The sequence below is a fragment of the Ailuropoda melanoleuca genome, chromosome 7 (genome assembly GCF_002007445.2).
Source record: "Ailuropoda melanoleuca isolate Jingjing chromosome 7, ASM200744v2, whole genome shotgun sequence".
NCBI classification, from domain to species: Eukaryota; Metazoa; Chordata; class Mammalia; order Carnivora; family Ursidae; genus Ailuropoda; species Ailuropoda melanoleuca.
The window spans coordinates 75,547,210-75,566,327 of record NC_048224.1 but is presented as its reverse complement, the minus strand read 5'-3'; the positions used below and the strand labels follow the sequence as shown (position 1 = coordinate 75,566,327).

General features: G+C 35.8%; 1 protein-coding gene across 6 annotated transcripts in view; it reads right to left on the bottom strand.

Moving 5' to 3' along the window:
• Positions 1-19,118, bottom strand: part of NBEA (neurobeachin) — a 651,237-nt gene that overhangs the window by 67,652 nt on the left and 564,467 nt on the right. For all 6 annotated transcript variants that reach the window (XM_034665060.1, XM_034665062.1, XM_034665064.1 and 3 more), the window contains 2 exons: positions 14,448-14,588; positions 4,392-4,511 (listed from right to left, as the gene is read on the bottom strand). In XM_034665060.1, coding sequence (XP_034520951.1) covers positions 4,392-4,511; positions 14,448-14,588 — 261 coding nt within the window. The remainder of the gene's footprint in view (positions 1-4,391; positions 4,512-14,447; positions 14,589-19,118) is intronic.

Below are 19,118 nucleotides of genomic sequence, written 5' to 3'. Positions count from 1 at the left end.
GAAATAAATGGCTGTATTTTTTAAGCCACTAAGGTTTGGGGTGGTTTGCCACACAGCAATAAATGACTAAAGTAACACCTGATTGCTCAATGATTCCAAACTAGTCCAAGTGGCTGGATATGATGATACGGTCATGCAGAAGAATTAAAGCAGCAAGCCAACCAATGAAAAGGCAATACAAGGAACTAAACAGACCTCGGTGCTAGTTCTGGCTTCCTCCGTACCTACTGTGTGAACTTAGGCCACTTAAGATTGGTGGATCTCCTTTACAAGAAAGCTATCTCACAGGGCTATTCTGAAGACTATGAAATAAATGACAAAGAAGCATGTTTAAAAACTGCTGAGAACCACTCAGGAACCATGCATGGTACCCTTGTTACCGGTAAGTGAGCTCCTTCAGAGCACTTTAAGTACCAACTTGCCTACTTCATGTAAGAGCTCTAGTGCTTACTCTCTTCCCAATGATGGGTTTCTGTTAATCAGCTTCTCTTTAAGGAAAGAGTCCAAGTAGCTTAAGATTTCCTAAATGAAAAACAGTTCGGAAAGGCACCAAATACTATCAAAGAAATGGCAAGATGAATATTATAACAGGCATTTTGTGTCTGTAAATGTGATTTCTGCTTGATTTTAACAGCTATACTAAAACCCCATGGTACAGTTAATAGTGTTATATGTGTTCTGTCAATAACAAGAAAATATCCTCAAACACAATTTCTAATTTACAAGCTTGTGACAAGTTCAAGCTGCTGAGAAATTGGACTTGAAAGTATGTCTTAGAGTGATAGAAGACCACTATTAACACTATCATAATTGTATACCTATTGCATCAAATCTGACATTTCAGTTTAATATATTTTGCTGAGAGAGCATACCATTTTATGGCTTCCTAGTGAAATCAAATCCAACCCAGACGTTTTCACTTTTCTAATATAATTCACTGCAAGGTTTTAAAGCTGCCATCTCTTTTCTTCCTTTTTTTCAAAAGATTGATGCCCTGGCATTCGTTAATTCCACAAGAGCTCATAATGGGTCAATGAGTCAGTGGCGAGCACCTCCATTAACTGTATTAATTTACACTATGTCACCTTAATGACATTTTGTCTCAGCTACCTTTCCTGACATCTACATAGCTATTCAAAAGTAATATAACAACTTTTGAAGGCATTAAGGAATCATAGTGTAGGAACTCCAGTAAGTTGAATGTCATTGTTACCAAGACTACACTAGAGAAGAGAAATAAAATATAAAATAAAAAAAAAGTAAAAACCAACAGGTCTGACTTAACTCAGGGGACCTGGCTCCTGAAAGGTCACTTCGCCAACACTCCATCTCTGCCCAGCTTGTATGCATTACCACAGGAAGAGACTGATGTTAATAAAGAGAGACAGAATGAAACCAGCTACTCCCTTCTAGTTCTTTCTTATATGATTACCTAAGCTAGGAGATATTGCAGACATACTTTTCTTCACAAATGGAAACGCATTTCCTTAAAATTATATCCAATGCTTTACTTAACAGCTTAGGGATAAGAAATAAAAAGCTTAGGTTTTAACACACAGTTAGCAAAACTATTATTACTCTTGGTAACATATTCTTCTCTGTTAAGTCAAGTATTATTTCAGAGGAAAAAAATATCGTGTGTTTTAATCAATATATTTAAATGTGAATTTAGAAAGTCTGAAGTTACTACCAGTATTACCAAAAACCTAACATTTCCTTAATGAGAACCCTCATATTCTGATACATTTCGAGACACAGACACACACACCTGAAATAGGGGAAAGCAGAAAGTCTGAGAAACCATACTTGTAATGCAATTTGATGCAATTTCAAAGATCTTTTTCAAATCAATAACAAAAAGATATTTCACCCAATTGAAAAATGGGAAAAGATCTGAGTAAGTTTACGGGTCAGTTATTGAAATATGAAACATGAAAAATGCTCGACTTCACTCACAATTAATGATACACAAGCCCAAACAAAGACAACTCTATTTTCACTCACTAGATTTGCAAAAATTACGCTGTTTATTATAACAGTGATGAGGGGGGCGTGGGGAAGGAGGCATCCTCACACACTGCTCTAGGGAGTGAATTATCATCTTTGGGAATAATGGTTCGGCAATATCTTTCAAAATTAAAAATGTATATAGCCATTTAGCCATTAATAGACATTATCTTTTATATGTATTCGCAAAGTTCATCAAGATCACTGCGCAAGGGTGTTTACTGCAGCCTTGTGTTGAATAATAACAATCAGAGAGAAAGACAAACTACCCATAAATAGGAGATTGTCTACATAAATTACTGTGTATGTGTGCAGTGTGCAACCTTGAAAAAGAAAGGGTCTACATGGAAAGATATTCAAGATATATTATCATAAATATGAAAGAGAACTGAAAATGGGAAAAATCAGTGCAATGTCAAGCTGGGGAAATGAGCTTCTTATGAACTAATTAAGTCCGGGGGTGGGGGAATAGGTCCTGTTTGTGTTCAGCACAGCTGCGTGAGGATAAAAAATAAAAAACCTCCCCAGTTAGTGACAGCCACATTGGTCGTCGTCCTTGATGATGTGACCCCCAGGAATCAAAGGAACACAGTTGGGAACAAAATGTAAGTGCTACTTGAAAGTTCCAAAACAGGAAAATTCGGGGAGAAACCCTAGCAGTTTTAGAGGGAAAAGCCTGATACGAACATTGGTCATCAGAGACTGACCTATACCCTGGTGAGATATTTTTGGTGATTAGAAGCATCAATAAAGTTCTCAGGATAGAAAGTTAAGTGTAGCACCGTTATCTACTTAAATATATTAGAACGATTAATTCTGATCTGTGTGTGGGTTTGTGAGGGTAGGGTTTGAATTAAGCTGAAAAGCCCATTTTCTTTTTTGTGATGATGTCTAGTAAGAGTGAGCAGGCATTTTCACTTGAAATAATTTGATCCAATGTGGATACTGCTTTGAATTAATATATAAATAACCTTAAATATGACAGGAAGCTTTAAAATATAGATAATAACATTTAATTCAAACACAAAATATTTATCGAGTGCCTTTATGAACACCAAGCTAATTCTAGAAGCCTCTGGACTCCTCATTTTCTACGTAAACTCGAAACAGATTCTCTCCCTGATTTCATTGGTGGGAAGTCAGTTTAAATGACAGCTCGTGGATACGTTAGAATTTAATTCCTCCGTGAAGTTACAAGGCTGCTAGGAGAAAACTGTATGCTCTAAGAGTTTGGTATAGTAAGGATGCATGTTAAATTATCTTATTTCCGAATATGAATATGGTATATGCACAAATTAATATTCATTTATGCAAACTTTGACAGTAACGAACAAAACACACGGAGAAGCTACACACTACTTAGATCCATTTTGTTCGTTTTCTGCTTTCAGACAGAACGGAACGAAGTTGTATTCAGCCAGTTTTCTGACACTTCAGTAATGCTGTAACTGCCTTTAAAAATGTTTGCAATAGATAAACATATATATGAAAATGATAATTTTGACTTTAATTCACTGCCTTTTGCTGGATTGAGACCCTAAAAGGAATAATTCCATAATATTTTTATATTTAACAATATGAGTGGCAGTGATGGGGAAAAAACTGCCTTGACGAAAGAGGCCTTAGAGAGAAACACATGCACCTATGCAGTAACCTGACCAAATCCCATTACCAGAGAAAAAAATGAGAAAAATGAGAGAACAATTGCATGTTATTGCTTTGAATTTAACCCTTTTTTAAAAAACAATAAAGCCCATATAAATGAATAACAAATATTTGTATTTAACAACAGTTAAATAGTACCAACTGTAAAATCACTCCACTCTCTGCCTGTTCCGGGGAATTGTGTGTATGTTGGTTTAATCTAATGTGTATTGTTGCATAGTATCCCCAGGCACAGTCAAGTAAAAGCTAAGGCTGTACAGAAAAGCCTACATTTTAAATGGGTCTTGTCATTAATGCTTTATTAATTGCCCCAGGCTACGTAAACCCAAAGCTGGGCAAGCTATAACAATATGACACATTAAGGTCAAATCCAATTCCTGCTGTGTTTTATGGAATGGGCCAAATATTGAGTTAACAGCAGGAAAGGCAATTTATGGCCTTTTCTTTCCATCTCCAGATTATTCGATCTAAATTAGATAGGAATTTTTTGAAATTACGAAAACACCTTAACCGAATAATATAAATGAATTCTGAATCATTTTCTGTGATGCTCAAAATTATTTCCTCTAGTTTCCTTTTAGGTTAGATGTACACCGCATGATTTTAAGATACGATGGAACAAAACTGCAGCATGTCTTATATACCCAATTAAATAAAAAAAAATCAAGGTTTCAGCATATTTTGAAATTAAATTACTATCAACAAATAAAAGAACCTACCTTTACATCAGAAGTATCTCTCTGACTAGTTCTCCAAGACCTTGCAACTGACGAGAAGGTTCGATCTGGATGGTCAAACTTTCCATCATTTGCATTGAGGAAGAAGGTTGTGAAAGGTTCCTAAGTGAAAAGAGGAAGAAGAATCAGGAATGTGACCCTCCTGAAGGCAGCTGCCTCGTTCCGTTGTAAAATACGACCATCTTTGAAACCCTTGTGAGGTAGAAACGGTGCAGGGTCCTGGAAAGACGCCTACGCTGAGGAGTCAGGAAGTGCCTGACTGGGCCTGACTGGGCAGCTGAGGCACTGTCACTCTGCAGCCTTCGCAGGCCATTTTGCTCCTTGGGCTTTAGTCTTCTGATCCATAAGATGATGGAGGTGTAGTGCTCTACGATTTCATGATGAATGATTTTGCATTATTCTCGGTTTGTAACTCAGATGTTCTTTCTCATAACTAAGGCCATATGTAACAACACTGCTATAAGAAAAACACTCCGGCACTGGTCACTTCACTATGGAATTGGGTAGGGGGTGGCCATCTTAGATTACCTATGGAAGTCTATTAAAGTACTTGTACCACATCACGGACCGATGATCTTTTTTAAAATGCAAAGTTTTGCTTAAAATCTTTCAGTGGCTCTTCAGAGCTCTTCGGAGAAAGTCTAAATTACTCTACTTGTCTTAAAAGATCCCAAATGATCTGGAAACTTACCTGTCACCCTCCCTTCTTCACATTCTAAGGTCATGCCACACTGCTCTCACTTCCTGTCCTTTGTAGGGGATGTGCCCTCTGCCTCGTACCAATTTATCCCTTCCTCTCACCATCCTTACTTGGCTAAGTTCTTTCTATCCTTTATGCCTCAGCCAAGATGTCATTTTCCTCCTGAAAGACTTTCCTTGATTTGCTAAGCTCTCCAGTATGTTCAAATACACCCTATATTTTCTAAAGATGTCACTGAAACACTTGTCACACTGTTCTGTAAGTGATTTGTAACCTATCTCCTCACCCCCCCACCATGTTCACTGTTTTATCTCCAACACTTAGAACAATACCTGGTACACAGAAGTTGCTCCATGTATAATTTGGCGAAGAAATGAATGAAATAAAGTTAAGTGCAAATGAGACTAGATGAACTCTAGTCCTTTTGGTATTCTGTCACTGTCACCTCACAGAAACACTGTATCTGCTACCCAGTACATGTTTCCATAGCAGGAAACCTGAGAATGACTATCGCACGTGCCTAATGCATTTAATTTTAATGCTTTTTGTATACTTTCTTGTTGGGAGAGAGGCATTATTTCTGATCTCATTAAATCCACTTCTGAACAGCGTTCATTCTTACCAAGGATTTTTTACTTAACTACAAGTATAACACAGATAAATACCTATTTCCTTTCCCATGGTTTAATTCTCTCTTATGTCTAAGATGAATGACATGTCACCCCTAGGTTCAATAATGCTAAGAAATCTACACGACGTTTTCCTGAACAGTTATTTTTCTTTAATATATAATCTCTATAAATTCTTTCATATCTATGAAATATTACGGGGCCCCATTAAACTTTTCTTATTGCCATTGGCTGTAAGGGCCAGCTGTCAGGCAACAGCTACAACTGTCCATCTTCCTCAGTCTCTTCTTAAAATTTAGTGTGGCTGGATGTCATCAATGTTCTAAGTTTGTAACAGATTTTTCATGATCAGTATCGGATGACAGTAAGGTATGATTAAAGAGATGGGATGAAGAATGATACAACAATAGAGAGAGAAGGGTTATATTACTGATTCACCTGAAAATCAGATCTGCATTCAGGAAGTCCATATTGCTGTTTAAGATTTTAAGTGATAAGAAAGACAAATAGATGTCACTGAAATTAAGTTAGGAAGAAAAATTTTATGAGATGTCCTTCGTTAATTAATTTGCTTTGCAGATTTTTAGCTCACGAATAAACATTAGGTAATTAATGCGGCATATCTTATCACCGAGTTAGTTCAAGTGGGGATAAAAACAATCCTAGAAGTAGCAAATGGCAACACTGAATGAAATATGACAGATGTAAGCTGTAATCTGGGTGGAACAAAGCTTTAACTTCTTTTAGGCAAGTTATTTAACCTTAAGTAGCTGTGTTAAGTAACTGCTTCAGGTCCTTCATCTACGTTAATTGGGAAGGACAACACCTCAGGGATAATTACGGGAATTAAATATAATTAAATAATATTGAGGAAGCTTGAAGTGTCTCACCTGACACAGTTATAAAAATGATTACAGCTTTATGCACCATGTCAATCTTCACTGCTGGGCTGGGTTTCACGCCGACTGACAACCTGACCGACTCTTCCTGCCTTCGGTCTCATCCTTCTCTGTACCCTTAGCACCAAGTACCGTGCTTGGCTCAAAGTCAGTGTTTAATAAAAAGTTTCTTGAAAGCACCTACACATACAAGTACTGTTGGGAGATTAGGTATTAGGTATGGCTGGGGAAGAGTAAGATAGCTTTTGTCAGTTCTTAACTACTCGTTTGACCAAAAAGTTGTAACTTCAGAATGCACTTTTTTATTGCCCTAGGATGCTTATGTCAGGTGTGGTGTGCTTTTTTTTTTTTTTCCCCTCTCTCTCTCTGCAGCTCATAGGCAGAGATTAATTTAGAAGGATCGCACTTGTCTCTATGATTTTTAACCTATTACACAGACGTGAGTGAAGGCCCATTTATTCATGCAAAGCCTTACTTTTTTTTTTTTTTTTAAATCATCAGCCACTAAAAGCTGATCTATCTCTATCCTGACCTAAATTATACAATCCTTCCTGGCTTTTAGACCTTAACAAAGGCATGCCAAAAATAGCACAGATGGGCACAGTAAAAAGAAATCTGAAATTAAAGAATTACTTTTATTTCTGGTCTTGAAGTTTATGAAACTGGTGGCCTCCAAAAGCAGAGAATATGGAAGAATTTCACATTTCACAATTTTAAGTAGCTTTTAAAAAGATCTGATTAACAACTGTTTTAGGGTCACATACTATATTACCGACATATATTCTCATTATTCCTGAAGGCCTCCAGCTGCGACAGTGGTAGAGTACGAATAGAAATGGATAACCTATTTGTTTCTAAGTGAGTATTGATCTTTCAAGCTCTGATTACCGTGGAGATTACCTTTTTCCATGTGTTTCCTTATTACCTTCAAGGCACTGTGGAAGGCTTTTCGTTTTTCATTTGACTTATGCCCAACTAACAGAGAGGATTAAGTGCTATATTAAAGTTAAGAAACTTTTGTATTTTTTTACTTAAGATATGCTGATTGAACCATTTTGTATGCGTACATTACCATATTAGATAATTTATCATTCTACTTAGAAAAGCTTTCGGTTTGGAAGACGTACAAATGAAAACATATTAAGCAGAAATTTCAGAAATTAAAATGCTGGCATTTGTTGGATTTTACAAGCTTCCTGTTAGATCCTGTGATATGAATGGCTGATGGCAGACCTCCTTCTCCTAATTACATCTACCCTAATGTCACTTTGTAGTGTCTTCCAACCCTGTCTTAGTACTAGAAAACAGAACCTGCCAGGCCTGCCCTGGGTAGTCGTACCTGTCCTACCGAATTCGATCATAACCCTTATCCCCTGCCAGGACACCAACAACCTTTCCTGCCTTTCAATGATTACAGACCAATTAACTCCATCCTGGTCAATCTAACCCCGTTCCCCTGTCCCTCTTCTCTTCACTCAAGCCCTTTATTCTTCTGTCTTCTATTATATTCGCCTAGTAACCTCGTAAGAATCTTTTAAGTCCCTCTCCGCTGTACTTTTCTTCTTTGCCTTCCTTTCATTTGAAACAAACCCCATTCGTGGGGAATAGGCAGTGCTTGGAACATAACTCTACCAAAGGAAAGGTGTGTATCTTGAAGGGATACGAAGCTTAATAAAGACCAAAGGGACGGCAACGAAGACAAGGGGCGCCTGTTTCTGTGCTCAGAACTGTGTCATTTCAGTTAACTGAAGCCTCGTGATTATCCTTCAGAGTAGGTATAATTATTCCTATTTTACATCTGAGAAGATTCAGGGTCACATTCTAGGAAAGGGAGGCCCATTATTAGTATTGTGCATTGTCTGACTCCAGAAGTTTGTTTTCTCCCATTCCTTTTGAAGGAATCCAGAAGTATCTTTTAGAATCTTCAAAAAGGCTCTTTTAATTAACCCATATACCTATTATAAACCAGTTTTTGGTTAAAAATTCCTTATCTGTATGGAGATTCTTTTTTTTTAAAGATTTTATTTATTTATTTGACAGAGATAGAGACAGCCAGCGAGAGAGGGAACACAAGCAGGGGGAGTGGGAGAGGAAGAAGCAGGCTCACAGCAGAGGAGCCTGACGTGGGGCTCGATCCCGCAACGCTGGGATCACGCCTTGAGCCCAAGGCAGACGCTTAACCGCTGTGCCACCCAGGCGCCCCTGTATGGAGATTTTTTAAAAAAGGAATAGAATTACTATATGACCCTGCTCTTCCATTTCTGGGAATTTATGCAAAGAATACAAAAAGACTACTTTGAAAAGATACATGTACCCCTATGTTCATTGTAGCATTATTTACAATAACCAAGACATGGAAACAGCTTAAGTGTCCACTGACAGGTGAATGGATAAAGAAGTTATGGTGAATTTATACAGAGGACTACTACTTGGCTATAAAAAAGAATGAAACCTTGCCATTTGTAATAGTATGGATGGACCTTGAGTCTGTTATATGCTAAGCAAAATAAATCAGATAGAGAAAGACAAATATTGCATGATTTCACTCATGTGGAATCTAAAAAAACACACACACAGATGGACAAACAGTAAAACGAAATACATTCATAGACAAAAAGAATAGACTAGTTGTTACCAGAGGGGAAGGGGTTTGGGCAGTGGGTGAAGTGGGTGAAGAGGCTCAACTGTATGCTGATGAATGGTAAGACTTAGACTTGGGGCAGTGATCCCTTTGTAGTCAATACAAATGTCAAATTATAAAGCTGTCTACCTGAAACTTACATAATAATAAGAAAATAATGAAAAAACAGAATTCCTCATCTTCCTCTAAGTAAATCTGCATTGTCCTTAAGCATCAGTATTCAAGATAAACATGACAATACTATTTTATTCAGTAGCATTATATTTGGGCTTTAATTATAATACCCGCAAAAGTGTTCCTATGATTTTTTCACTACAAATACATTCTTTTAAAGATATAGGCTCTTGGGTAGGCTTTCCAAAAAGCCCATAATTTATTTTTAAAAGTTCCAAATTCCAAACAACTGATTTATAAATGAACTTTTGTTGCACAACCTATTTTAACTTCCTTAAAGATTATGATTAAATGTTTGACAAATGAGTTTTGAATAGTTAGGTGGAATATAGTGAATTTGGAAGGTGAATAGGTCGCTGAGGGATGTAAAGGTCAGAGGGTAAGATTTAATTACTTCTATGTGTATGTTATATACTATATGTTCAGGGTAAGATTTAAAGTAAAAACACTCCAAGTAAAATGTGCCTTTTATACCAGTTAATATCTGAAGAAACTCCAAACTCCACTCTAATGGTTCACTCATCATTTGCCCAATGGCACCTCTCAAGGAACCAGTCTTTTCGGAGTCTTGTAATTCAGACAAGTGATTTCACTGGTAGTTTGTCTAAAATAATATTTTTAATTTAAAGAAATGAGGTATGTAGTTGATTAGGATTTTAAAGCAGTTATTATCATTGTCGTACTACACATGTTGATTGAAACTAATAATGAGTTTAATGACTTTGGGTCCAAAAGACTTGAAAGCTAAAGGGCAAATACTTACTTACTCTGTATTTTGTTTTTATGAACAAATTCTTAGTGACACGAGTTTTAATGCATTTTCTACTTCATAAACTCTGTGGGATGGGAGTGAGGAAATCACAATTCCCTGGACCATTAGCTTAAACACTTAGTAAGCTATTAGACCAGGATACTTCTGTTTATAACAGCACGACAAAAGATGTGTTAGCTAAATGAGTCTCCATGAAAGCAATCCTATAGATCTGTTCTGTCCAATACAGCAGGCACTTGTCACATGTGACTCCTGAGTATCTGAAGTATGGCTCTTTCAAATGGAATGTGCTATAAATATAAAAATACATGCTGGGTTTCAAAGACTTAGGACCAGAAAAGAGTAGAATATATCATCAACATTTTTTATATTGGTTACGTGTTGAAAGTACAACATTCTGAATATACTGGGTTAACAAATATGGTTATTAAAATTAATTCCACCTGTTTCTTTTTACTCTTAAATGTGGCTACTAGAAATTTTAAATTATGAAAGTGGCTTGCATTTTATTTCTATTGTGCAGCAGTGTTATAGATAATACTGAAAGGGTCTTTATAGAATAAATATGTACAGAATTTCTGCCATACTCTTGTACAGATTCAAATTTGTGCTCCATTTCACTGGAATAATAAATCAACTTAAGGATGAATTATGATTTATGATTTGAGAAAGTATTTCACTTTATCAGGGATACAAAAGTGTTAAGTTAAATCAAGCTGTTGATAGCCAGTATTTTTTTTTACAGATTAATTAATTTATTTTTGAGAGAGAAAGATAGCGCATGCTCGCGCGAGTGCACACACGCAAGTGGGAGGGAGAGAGAATCTTCAAGCAGGCTCCCTGCTGAGCAAGGAGCCTGACAGGGGGCTCAATTCCAGGACACTGAGATCATGACCTAAGCCAAAACCAAGATTCAAATGTTTAACCGACTGAGCTACCCAGGTACCCTAAAAGCAAGTATTTTTATGGACTCACATAAATAAGTCATAAATCTGACTTCAGACTAATTTGATTACACATACGCTATTGGATAGCAATTTATATATTTCAAAATACTATCACATATATGCTCTCAATTAATTCTCAAATAATCAAGTTTTATGATAATGTTCTTTCTGAAATGATTTTGGACCTTTTATTTTTTCCCCAATCACCAAAACACCCGAGAGACGTGTCTTACTCTCCCCATGGCAGTGGCGCAGTGGCTCACTACAGCAATAATCATTGATGGGACCCAAGGTGATGGCAAAAGGCCTCCCACGATGAATATCTATGGCTTCGGTGCTTTCTAAAAATTTCTTTCTCTAACAGTTTTTTGGAAGTCCCTTTGAGCGTGAACTCTATGAAGCCAATAGACCGTGCTGCTTAGGAAGGACATGTCAAAGGCTGCTTAAGCCTGGGTATGTCTTTTCTTGCCCTGCAGAGTGAATTCTGGGCAGCAAACATAACTTGAACTTTACTGACACACTTTTTCTCTAGGTTGTTTTTTTTTTTTTTAACTACGTTTGCTGATTTTGTTGTTGCAACATTTTTATAACATGCACTGCTAATCAGTCATTTCCCATTGGTGGTGGTAATGACTGAGAATTTGGTTTTATGATCTCACCATTTGGTGACCAGAGAATTTATTAGTCTTTTTGTTTTCTTGTCTGCCTATTTGTGAGCCCAAATCAAATAAGAACATAGTTTATGTCCATTGTAAAGGACACCAGCTCCTTGAGATCTTGACTGGTAATTTTCTTGTGTTTCTGTGTTTTGTTCTGACCTGTGGTTGATATTACAGGATAGAAGCTATAAGTTCTCAATATACCTGTGTGTCTGTAATTCAGAAAAGCCTTTAACTCCTGTGTGAGTCTGAAGTATTTTCCTACATCTGGAGAGTATTAAAAAATTATTACAACCCATAAACTAAAGCGCTCTGTTCTGATTGGTTTATAGGTGTAACCGAGCACCTATTTTAATCTTATATTCCTCAAAAATTACCAGAACATAAATAGAAATTCTTACTCTTTAAAAGTGCTAGAGTTAAAGAAATATTTTTAAAGAAACATCAGCTCAGAAACATTTTTCTAAAAAAATCCAAGTTCATGTAATTAAGGTGAATCTTTGGACAAATTAGACTAATAACTTTGGTCTAAAAAAGAAAGTTTTATGTATTTTCCTTTAGTTTATAATTACAGATTTATTTTTTAAATAAGCTTTGGGTTTATTTTCTCATAGGCTAGTTAAATCTAAACTTTTTAAAACTACTTAGACTGCTTTAAGATGATAAAAATATAAAATTTGTTCCGTTAAACTGAATCATAACTCTGACAAATCTTTTATTGTAATAATAGTAATTGTTTGCTGCATACTACCTACCAGTGATTTACAAGCTACTTAAAGGATACTCATACTGTATTTGTTGTAAGTTCAATTTGTCCCCATAACAGAGAGAATGTTTGAGAAGGACCTCCAAACTAAAGCTGTCATTTAGATAGAGGAAAAAAAAATCTTTGAAAATATAAGATGTGGTCTCATGTACATACATTTTCATGTACTCTATTTTACCAGTGTGTTTCTGAGGCAAATCAGCCTCATGAAACAGAGTGATCTAAGGTATGCTTTGGTAAGGGGAGAAGACATTGTTGATTGTATTGATTTACGGATTCGGTTTAACATTCTATAATACTCCTCAGTTGCTTATAGAAAAAAAAAAATTCAGACCATCTGACTCCAGTAACTTCTCTTAACTAGACTGGATTGAAGAAAGCAAGACTAAAGACTAAAGCAAGAAGATTTGTTAAGGGCTTCTGCAATAATCTAGATGAGAAATAATAGGAGCCTAAACTAAGGAAATGCCAGAGTTAATAGGGCAAGGAGACAGACTGCAGAGATATTCAGTTGGTAGAACCCAGATGATGTGATGTCTGATTGGATGTAACAGGCTGGTGAAATAGAGAAAATCTCTCGATCAGGTAACTGGGTGAGTGATCACACCATTTATTTAAATAGGAAACACAGGAAGAGCCACAACAGGTGCGTGAGGGAGATGAGGAGTTCATTTTTGGAAATGGCATTCAGGGAGAAATATCCAGTAGGCACTTGGAAATAAAGGCTGGGATCCAAGAAAAACGCTTGCAATGAAGACAGAAGCTGGAAGGCATTAGCTTATAATTAAATGGCATTGTCCAGATTAAGTATACCGAAAAATCTTGGGGAACACAAACATTAAGAAAAAAAAAATCTGAGCATGAGCCTGGATAGGGCAGTTAGGATGACAGGAAGTAAACCAAGAGAGGATATTGTCTGCGAAGTCATGAGAGGGAAGAATTTCTTTCTTTTTTTAAAGATTTTATTTATTTATTTGAGAGAGAGTGAGAGCACAAGCAGGGGCTGCATGAGAGGGAGAAGCAGGCTCCCCACTCAGCAAGGAGCCCTAAGCGGGACTCGATCCTAGGACCCTGGGATCGTGACCTGAGCAGAAGGTAAACGTGTAACTGACTGAGCCACCTAAGCGTCCTGAGAGGGAAGAATTTCAAGAAGGAGAAAGTGAGCAACGGTGCCAAATGCTTCAGATACATCACGGTAAGAAATGAGATATTCTAGCCCCATAATTTGTGACTTCCACAAAAACAATTCAGTAAAGCGGTGGGTGTGGAACCTAAATCAGCCAGGCTAAAGACTGAATGGGAGGTGATGAAGCAGAGAGGAGCACGGGACAGCGCAGTATAGTGGAGGCCGTGCTTACATGTGACTATGAAGGGTGAGAACTGGAAAGTAACTGGAGGGTTGGTCGGGGTCCAATGAACCTTGTGTGTATGTATGTGTGCACGTATGTGTGTACATATGGATGTATAAATGTGTTTGAAAGATCGGAGAGACTTGAATGTGTTAGGAGAAAGAGAAAGAAACAGAAAGAAGTCTTCAAAGCATTCAGAAACTGTTCTTAAAGTATACTGCATAAGAAGCAAGCCTGAGAGGGCCAGGGGAGAGAGCCAGCTTATGACCATCGGTGAACAAAAGAAACTGTGGACCTTAGGGACACACTCCAAGAGTCTGGTTCCTTTTATAACTGGTTTAGGCTTAAGAAGCGCACAATAATCTATCTTCTTAACCCGATTTCCTAAATGAGAAAACTCATTTAAAAAAAGGATTCAGGTTTTGATTTCTCGTTTCTACTTCACTGGCCTCTAATCTTTTTTTAAAACAAACAAGTATAGTAACTTAATGAAGATACTCACAATTCGAACAAGCCAGGATAAGGTAGATGTTGCTGTTGAGTAATGCGTATTATAATGGTAGGGGGGACTTTGATCATCTTCCCACGTCTCATAACGCTCTGCGTAAAACACAGCTCTCTTTGGGTTCAAAGCACCGATTGGCTGTAAGAAGAGAAAAGAAGCACTTCACTTAATACGGTTATATTAAACATTCTATATTATAACTCTTAATGCTGAAAGAATTTACCATTAATTCATTTTAACCATAGAGCATAAATAATTTTGTATTACATTTTATCAAATTTGACTGTAATATTAATTACAGATCATTATACTTGCTAAAAATCTCTCAGGAAGATGATTTATATATGCAAAGTTTCTGGATTTTACTAAAAGTTTCAGCAAGCTGGATTACTAGGAACGATCCATTTATTTTTATTTATTTATTTTTAAAGGTTTTTATTTGTTTATTTGACACAGAGAGCAAGAGAGCACAAGCAGGAGGAACAGTAGAGGGAGAAGCAGGCTCTCCACCTAGCAGGGAGCCCGATGCAGGGCTCAATCCCAGGACCCTGGGATCATGACCTGGGCTGAAGGCACACGCTTAACCATCTGAGATACCCAGGTGCCCCAGGAATGATCCAGTTTAAACTGTCAAGGTGAAACCAAGACTTTTAATGTCATTTTCCTGCCTACATAGTAATAACCATAATGAACGTTTAGCTTGATCATAGGAAATCAATGAGAAGGTGAAGCAGTTGACCATGTGACAACCATATTAGAGAAAACCTTGTCTTACTAATGGGTTACCCACAGTGAGAAAGATAATAATCACCCATATGGAAACCCTGTTGGAATGCTGGTTCCTTTCTGTTATCGTACAAATGGCACATACAACTTCTTTATTAAATGAAACTACAAACCTAAGGCTGATGAAAATAACCCAGACGATTCTGAGTCCCTAGAATGCATTTTGTAAGGCCACTAAGACCCTTCTGATCATCCCAATGATGATGTTAATCCCTAGAGTGGAGCACACAGTAAAATGCTCAGGATACAATATACATAGATTCTTTTTTCCAACAAAGCATGTGTTAATTGGGTCATTGCCTCAAACTTCTTAGCACACCTAATCATTAAAAGAATTTCTAGCATATAGTCCTCATGATTTCAAATAATAATCTGTTTTAGCTTAGTTTCTGTCTGATTTTGGTTTATGGGACATGGAGTCCATTCTCATGATACCTAATAGCTACATTATTTTGCTTTAGGATGCATACATACTATTATATATAAATATTTATAGAGAAAACAAAAGATGAATACTAAGTATAATATAGAACTCCTTTATTCAAAATTTAATATTACTAGTTAAATATGAAGTTCCCCCAGGGCTTAATTTTAACAAGAGGAGTACTAGAAAATTAGTGTTTCTATGGGACAAATAATGTTACACAAGAGAGAAAGATTCATTTATAAATTGTTTGTAAGCTTTTTCTTTTGGTCCCATGGGACTAATTCAAATAACACAATGATGTCAGCAGTTAAAAGTCTGTTAGAATTTTCATAATAAACTCTTGTTTGCAAGGGCTCTTATCCTTAATACTAAAATTATTTGTAAACTATGCTCATTTTTCTTTAACTTAATTATAACTTAACAAAGACTAAACAATTTAATTATTTAAAAAATTTTTTTGAAAACTTTGGTTTAATTTAATTATTTAAAAATGTTTAAGGACTTTGGTTTAAATATATTTTTTAAATATTCTATGGCTTATATTTTATTCTGTGTTAAATTTTATTGTTCATCTCTCAAATCTTTTTACACAGGTATAAAAAGGCAATGTAATTTCATTAAATGCCACGTAGAATACTAATAATATTTAAAACAAATATATAATTAATTTTTTGGGTCAAATTGTACTTAATATAGTGCAATAAATGTGAGCTGTTACTGAATTGGAATAGTTTTTCCTTTAAGACAGCCAACATATTTTATACTTTTCTAGATGTGCAGACATCTGTTTTTCTACTTCAGTATTAAAAGATGATTTTTTCAAAGCATTTAAAATGTTTAATACTGTGTTCTCTCTTGACTATGCTAATGGATCTTTCACGTGCATAAAATGGCCACACAATCTGTAAGGATTGACTTTATCAGATTTTGTTTGTTCTGCAAGGACCACACAAAACATTCTTGAAAAAGGAACAAGGCCCTTCCTCTAATCTTTGCCAGCCTTCTCCCCAACTACTGGAAAAGGGATAAAATAACTATTTACACTTTTTATTTTACTCGAGTTTCATCAAAGTCATTTCTTTGGAGTGTTTGACAGAATACTACTTTGTAGGAAACAGTTGACTGTAGTAAAGTATGTACACGCCTCCATTAGTAACTGCTTACAATGAATTTCCAATGATGAATTTTTATCTAATGCATTTGGAAATGAATTTTACAGAACAAAATGTTTATGATCTACTTTGTACTTGTTATTTTTCTATTATATTGCTCTGGGAATCAAGAAGCAGTAATCATCTGAAGGAAAAAGGCTTGAAAATGTGCAGGAAACAAAAATTTCATCAGGGATGACATATTTCCTTATGGGATCCAAACATGTAATATCTATCTCTCTATTTATCTGCCTATCTGTCTACCTGTCCATCTATCAACTACCTGCCAGTAACGATCTACTTACCTATGTATAAACTGATATGGTTGTGTTTGTTATGCTTTTAAAATTTGAGCAAATAATGCAACATCAAAGCCATTTGAATTTAGCCAAACGAATAAGGTAGGAAATCTGGTGAAACAGTAAAACTCTACTTAATAAAACGTATAAGCTTGTTTTGTAAACTTTTTCAATTTTTACCATAATTACCCATAGCAATTATCACGAGTTTCCTTTTCGCTCAAACAGAAGGCTTTTAGGAACAGCCACCTCTGTGCTTTTTAAGTGTTTCCATATGAAAAGGTTTAACTGAAAGTTTAGACCTTGCTATTAGATGTATTATGATTTTGTTCTTGTCAGTTTGTATGCATAATTTGACACTGTAACAGACAAGAGAAAATGATGCAGATAACAATGCAAAAATTAAAAATAAAAATTCCACCTCTGTAGCATTTATTATAATTCAGTTTCTAAAACTATTACAAAGCCTACATAGCTTGCAATAAGAACAATTTTCAATATAAAATCGGTGGAAAATCATATGTGTAACATTACCACGTCTACATAAAACTATTGAATTTATTGAAGAATTGGTGTTGAGGATTTTCTCTACTCTATCACTCAATTTCCCCTGTTTGAATATTAAAGAGAAATTTGTCTCAGTCTTAAATATCACAAAAAGCTTTTTTTCCTGAAAACAAAAACAAAACAAAAAACACCTGCTACTTTATTATATGGAACAAAAATCTTAACAGATACTCATGGAGGTTTACATTATGAAAGGCTCTGAGAAATACTATTATAAATAGAACTGGTTAACCTTGTTCATTCCAGTGTTTACTATTTATTTATTTTTACTAGAACCTCATCCTTCTTTTTTGTTTTCGTAATAACTATTAATAGGCAATAGAACTAGGGCTCCTTGAAAAGTTCTGGTTAGAACCCTATGGCATGCATTTCTGAGTGTGAACTTCTTCTTTGGTTACATTTTCCTATTTTCTTTCATTTTCTGTTCTCTTAGCCTTAATCGATCAATACCTTTCTCTTTTATGAAACTTGCAAGTTTTATCAAGTGCATTTTATGGGATAGGTGTATAAATTAAATAAAAGAGGTGAAAATGAACAACAAAGATAATTTAAATAAAAAGTACTATCTGGGTAAAGGATACTTTATGAAGCATTCAAAGAACTTGAGAGAATGTGAAAGTCTGGGCACATAGCTGGATTGATTTGAATAAATAGACAAATCAAAAATAAATGTGGATTGACTCAAGGCGCAGTCAATGCCATTAAAATAGACTACAATTTCTAAGAATAAAAAAGGTTTTCAAGAGGAATCAGATGTCCAATTAAAGTAATATTAATAAAACTAAATTCTGGTATTTCCAAAAAAACTTGAAAATGCTCATTATGTTCATGGTATTAGGATTCTACTTATATATAAAAAATGTTTGTGAGCTCACTACTGCCAGTGCTGCCTGCTGCAAATGCTAATGGTACTATATATTTATAAAAGACACTGTTTTCACATCCATTTTCTAGACTGATTTTCCTAAATCTTGAGGTGGGCAAGGCATTCATTCTGAACCTAATTTTGTGAGGAGGAGAGAGGTACGTGGGTCTCTACTCTTTCCACGATACTGTGTTGCCATTTCATGGCGAAATAGGAAATCCTGATCTTGATGGCATTTTTTTCTTCTATAACTGCCTACTTAATTCCTAAACCATCACAGATCTTCAGAAATGGAATGCACCCTACAGGCCTACAAGTCCAGCTCCCTCACATTATAGATGAGGACAATGAAGAAACGTCCAATCAAGACTGCATTGCTAGTCAGAGCCTACACGTTTCACAGAACAAGCTGAAGCTTTGTGCTAGACACAGCTGGAAGGGGGATACAGCTGATTGATCTGTTTGGCTCCTAAGTATTGCTTTTGTTATCTCAATACTCTCAACACATCTGAGCTTCTAACATATCGAAGTTATCTTGTTATCTCTCATAATAATAACCAAGGGCTTGGGAAT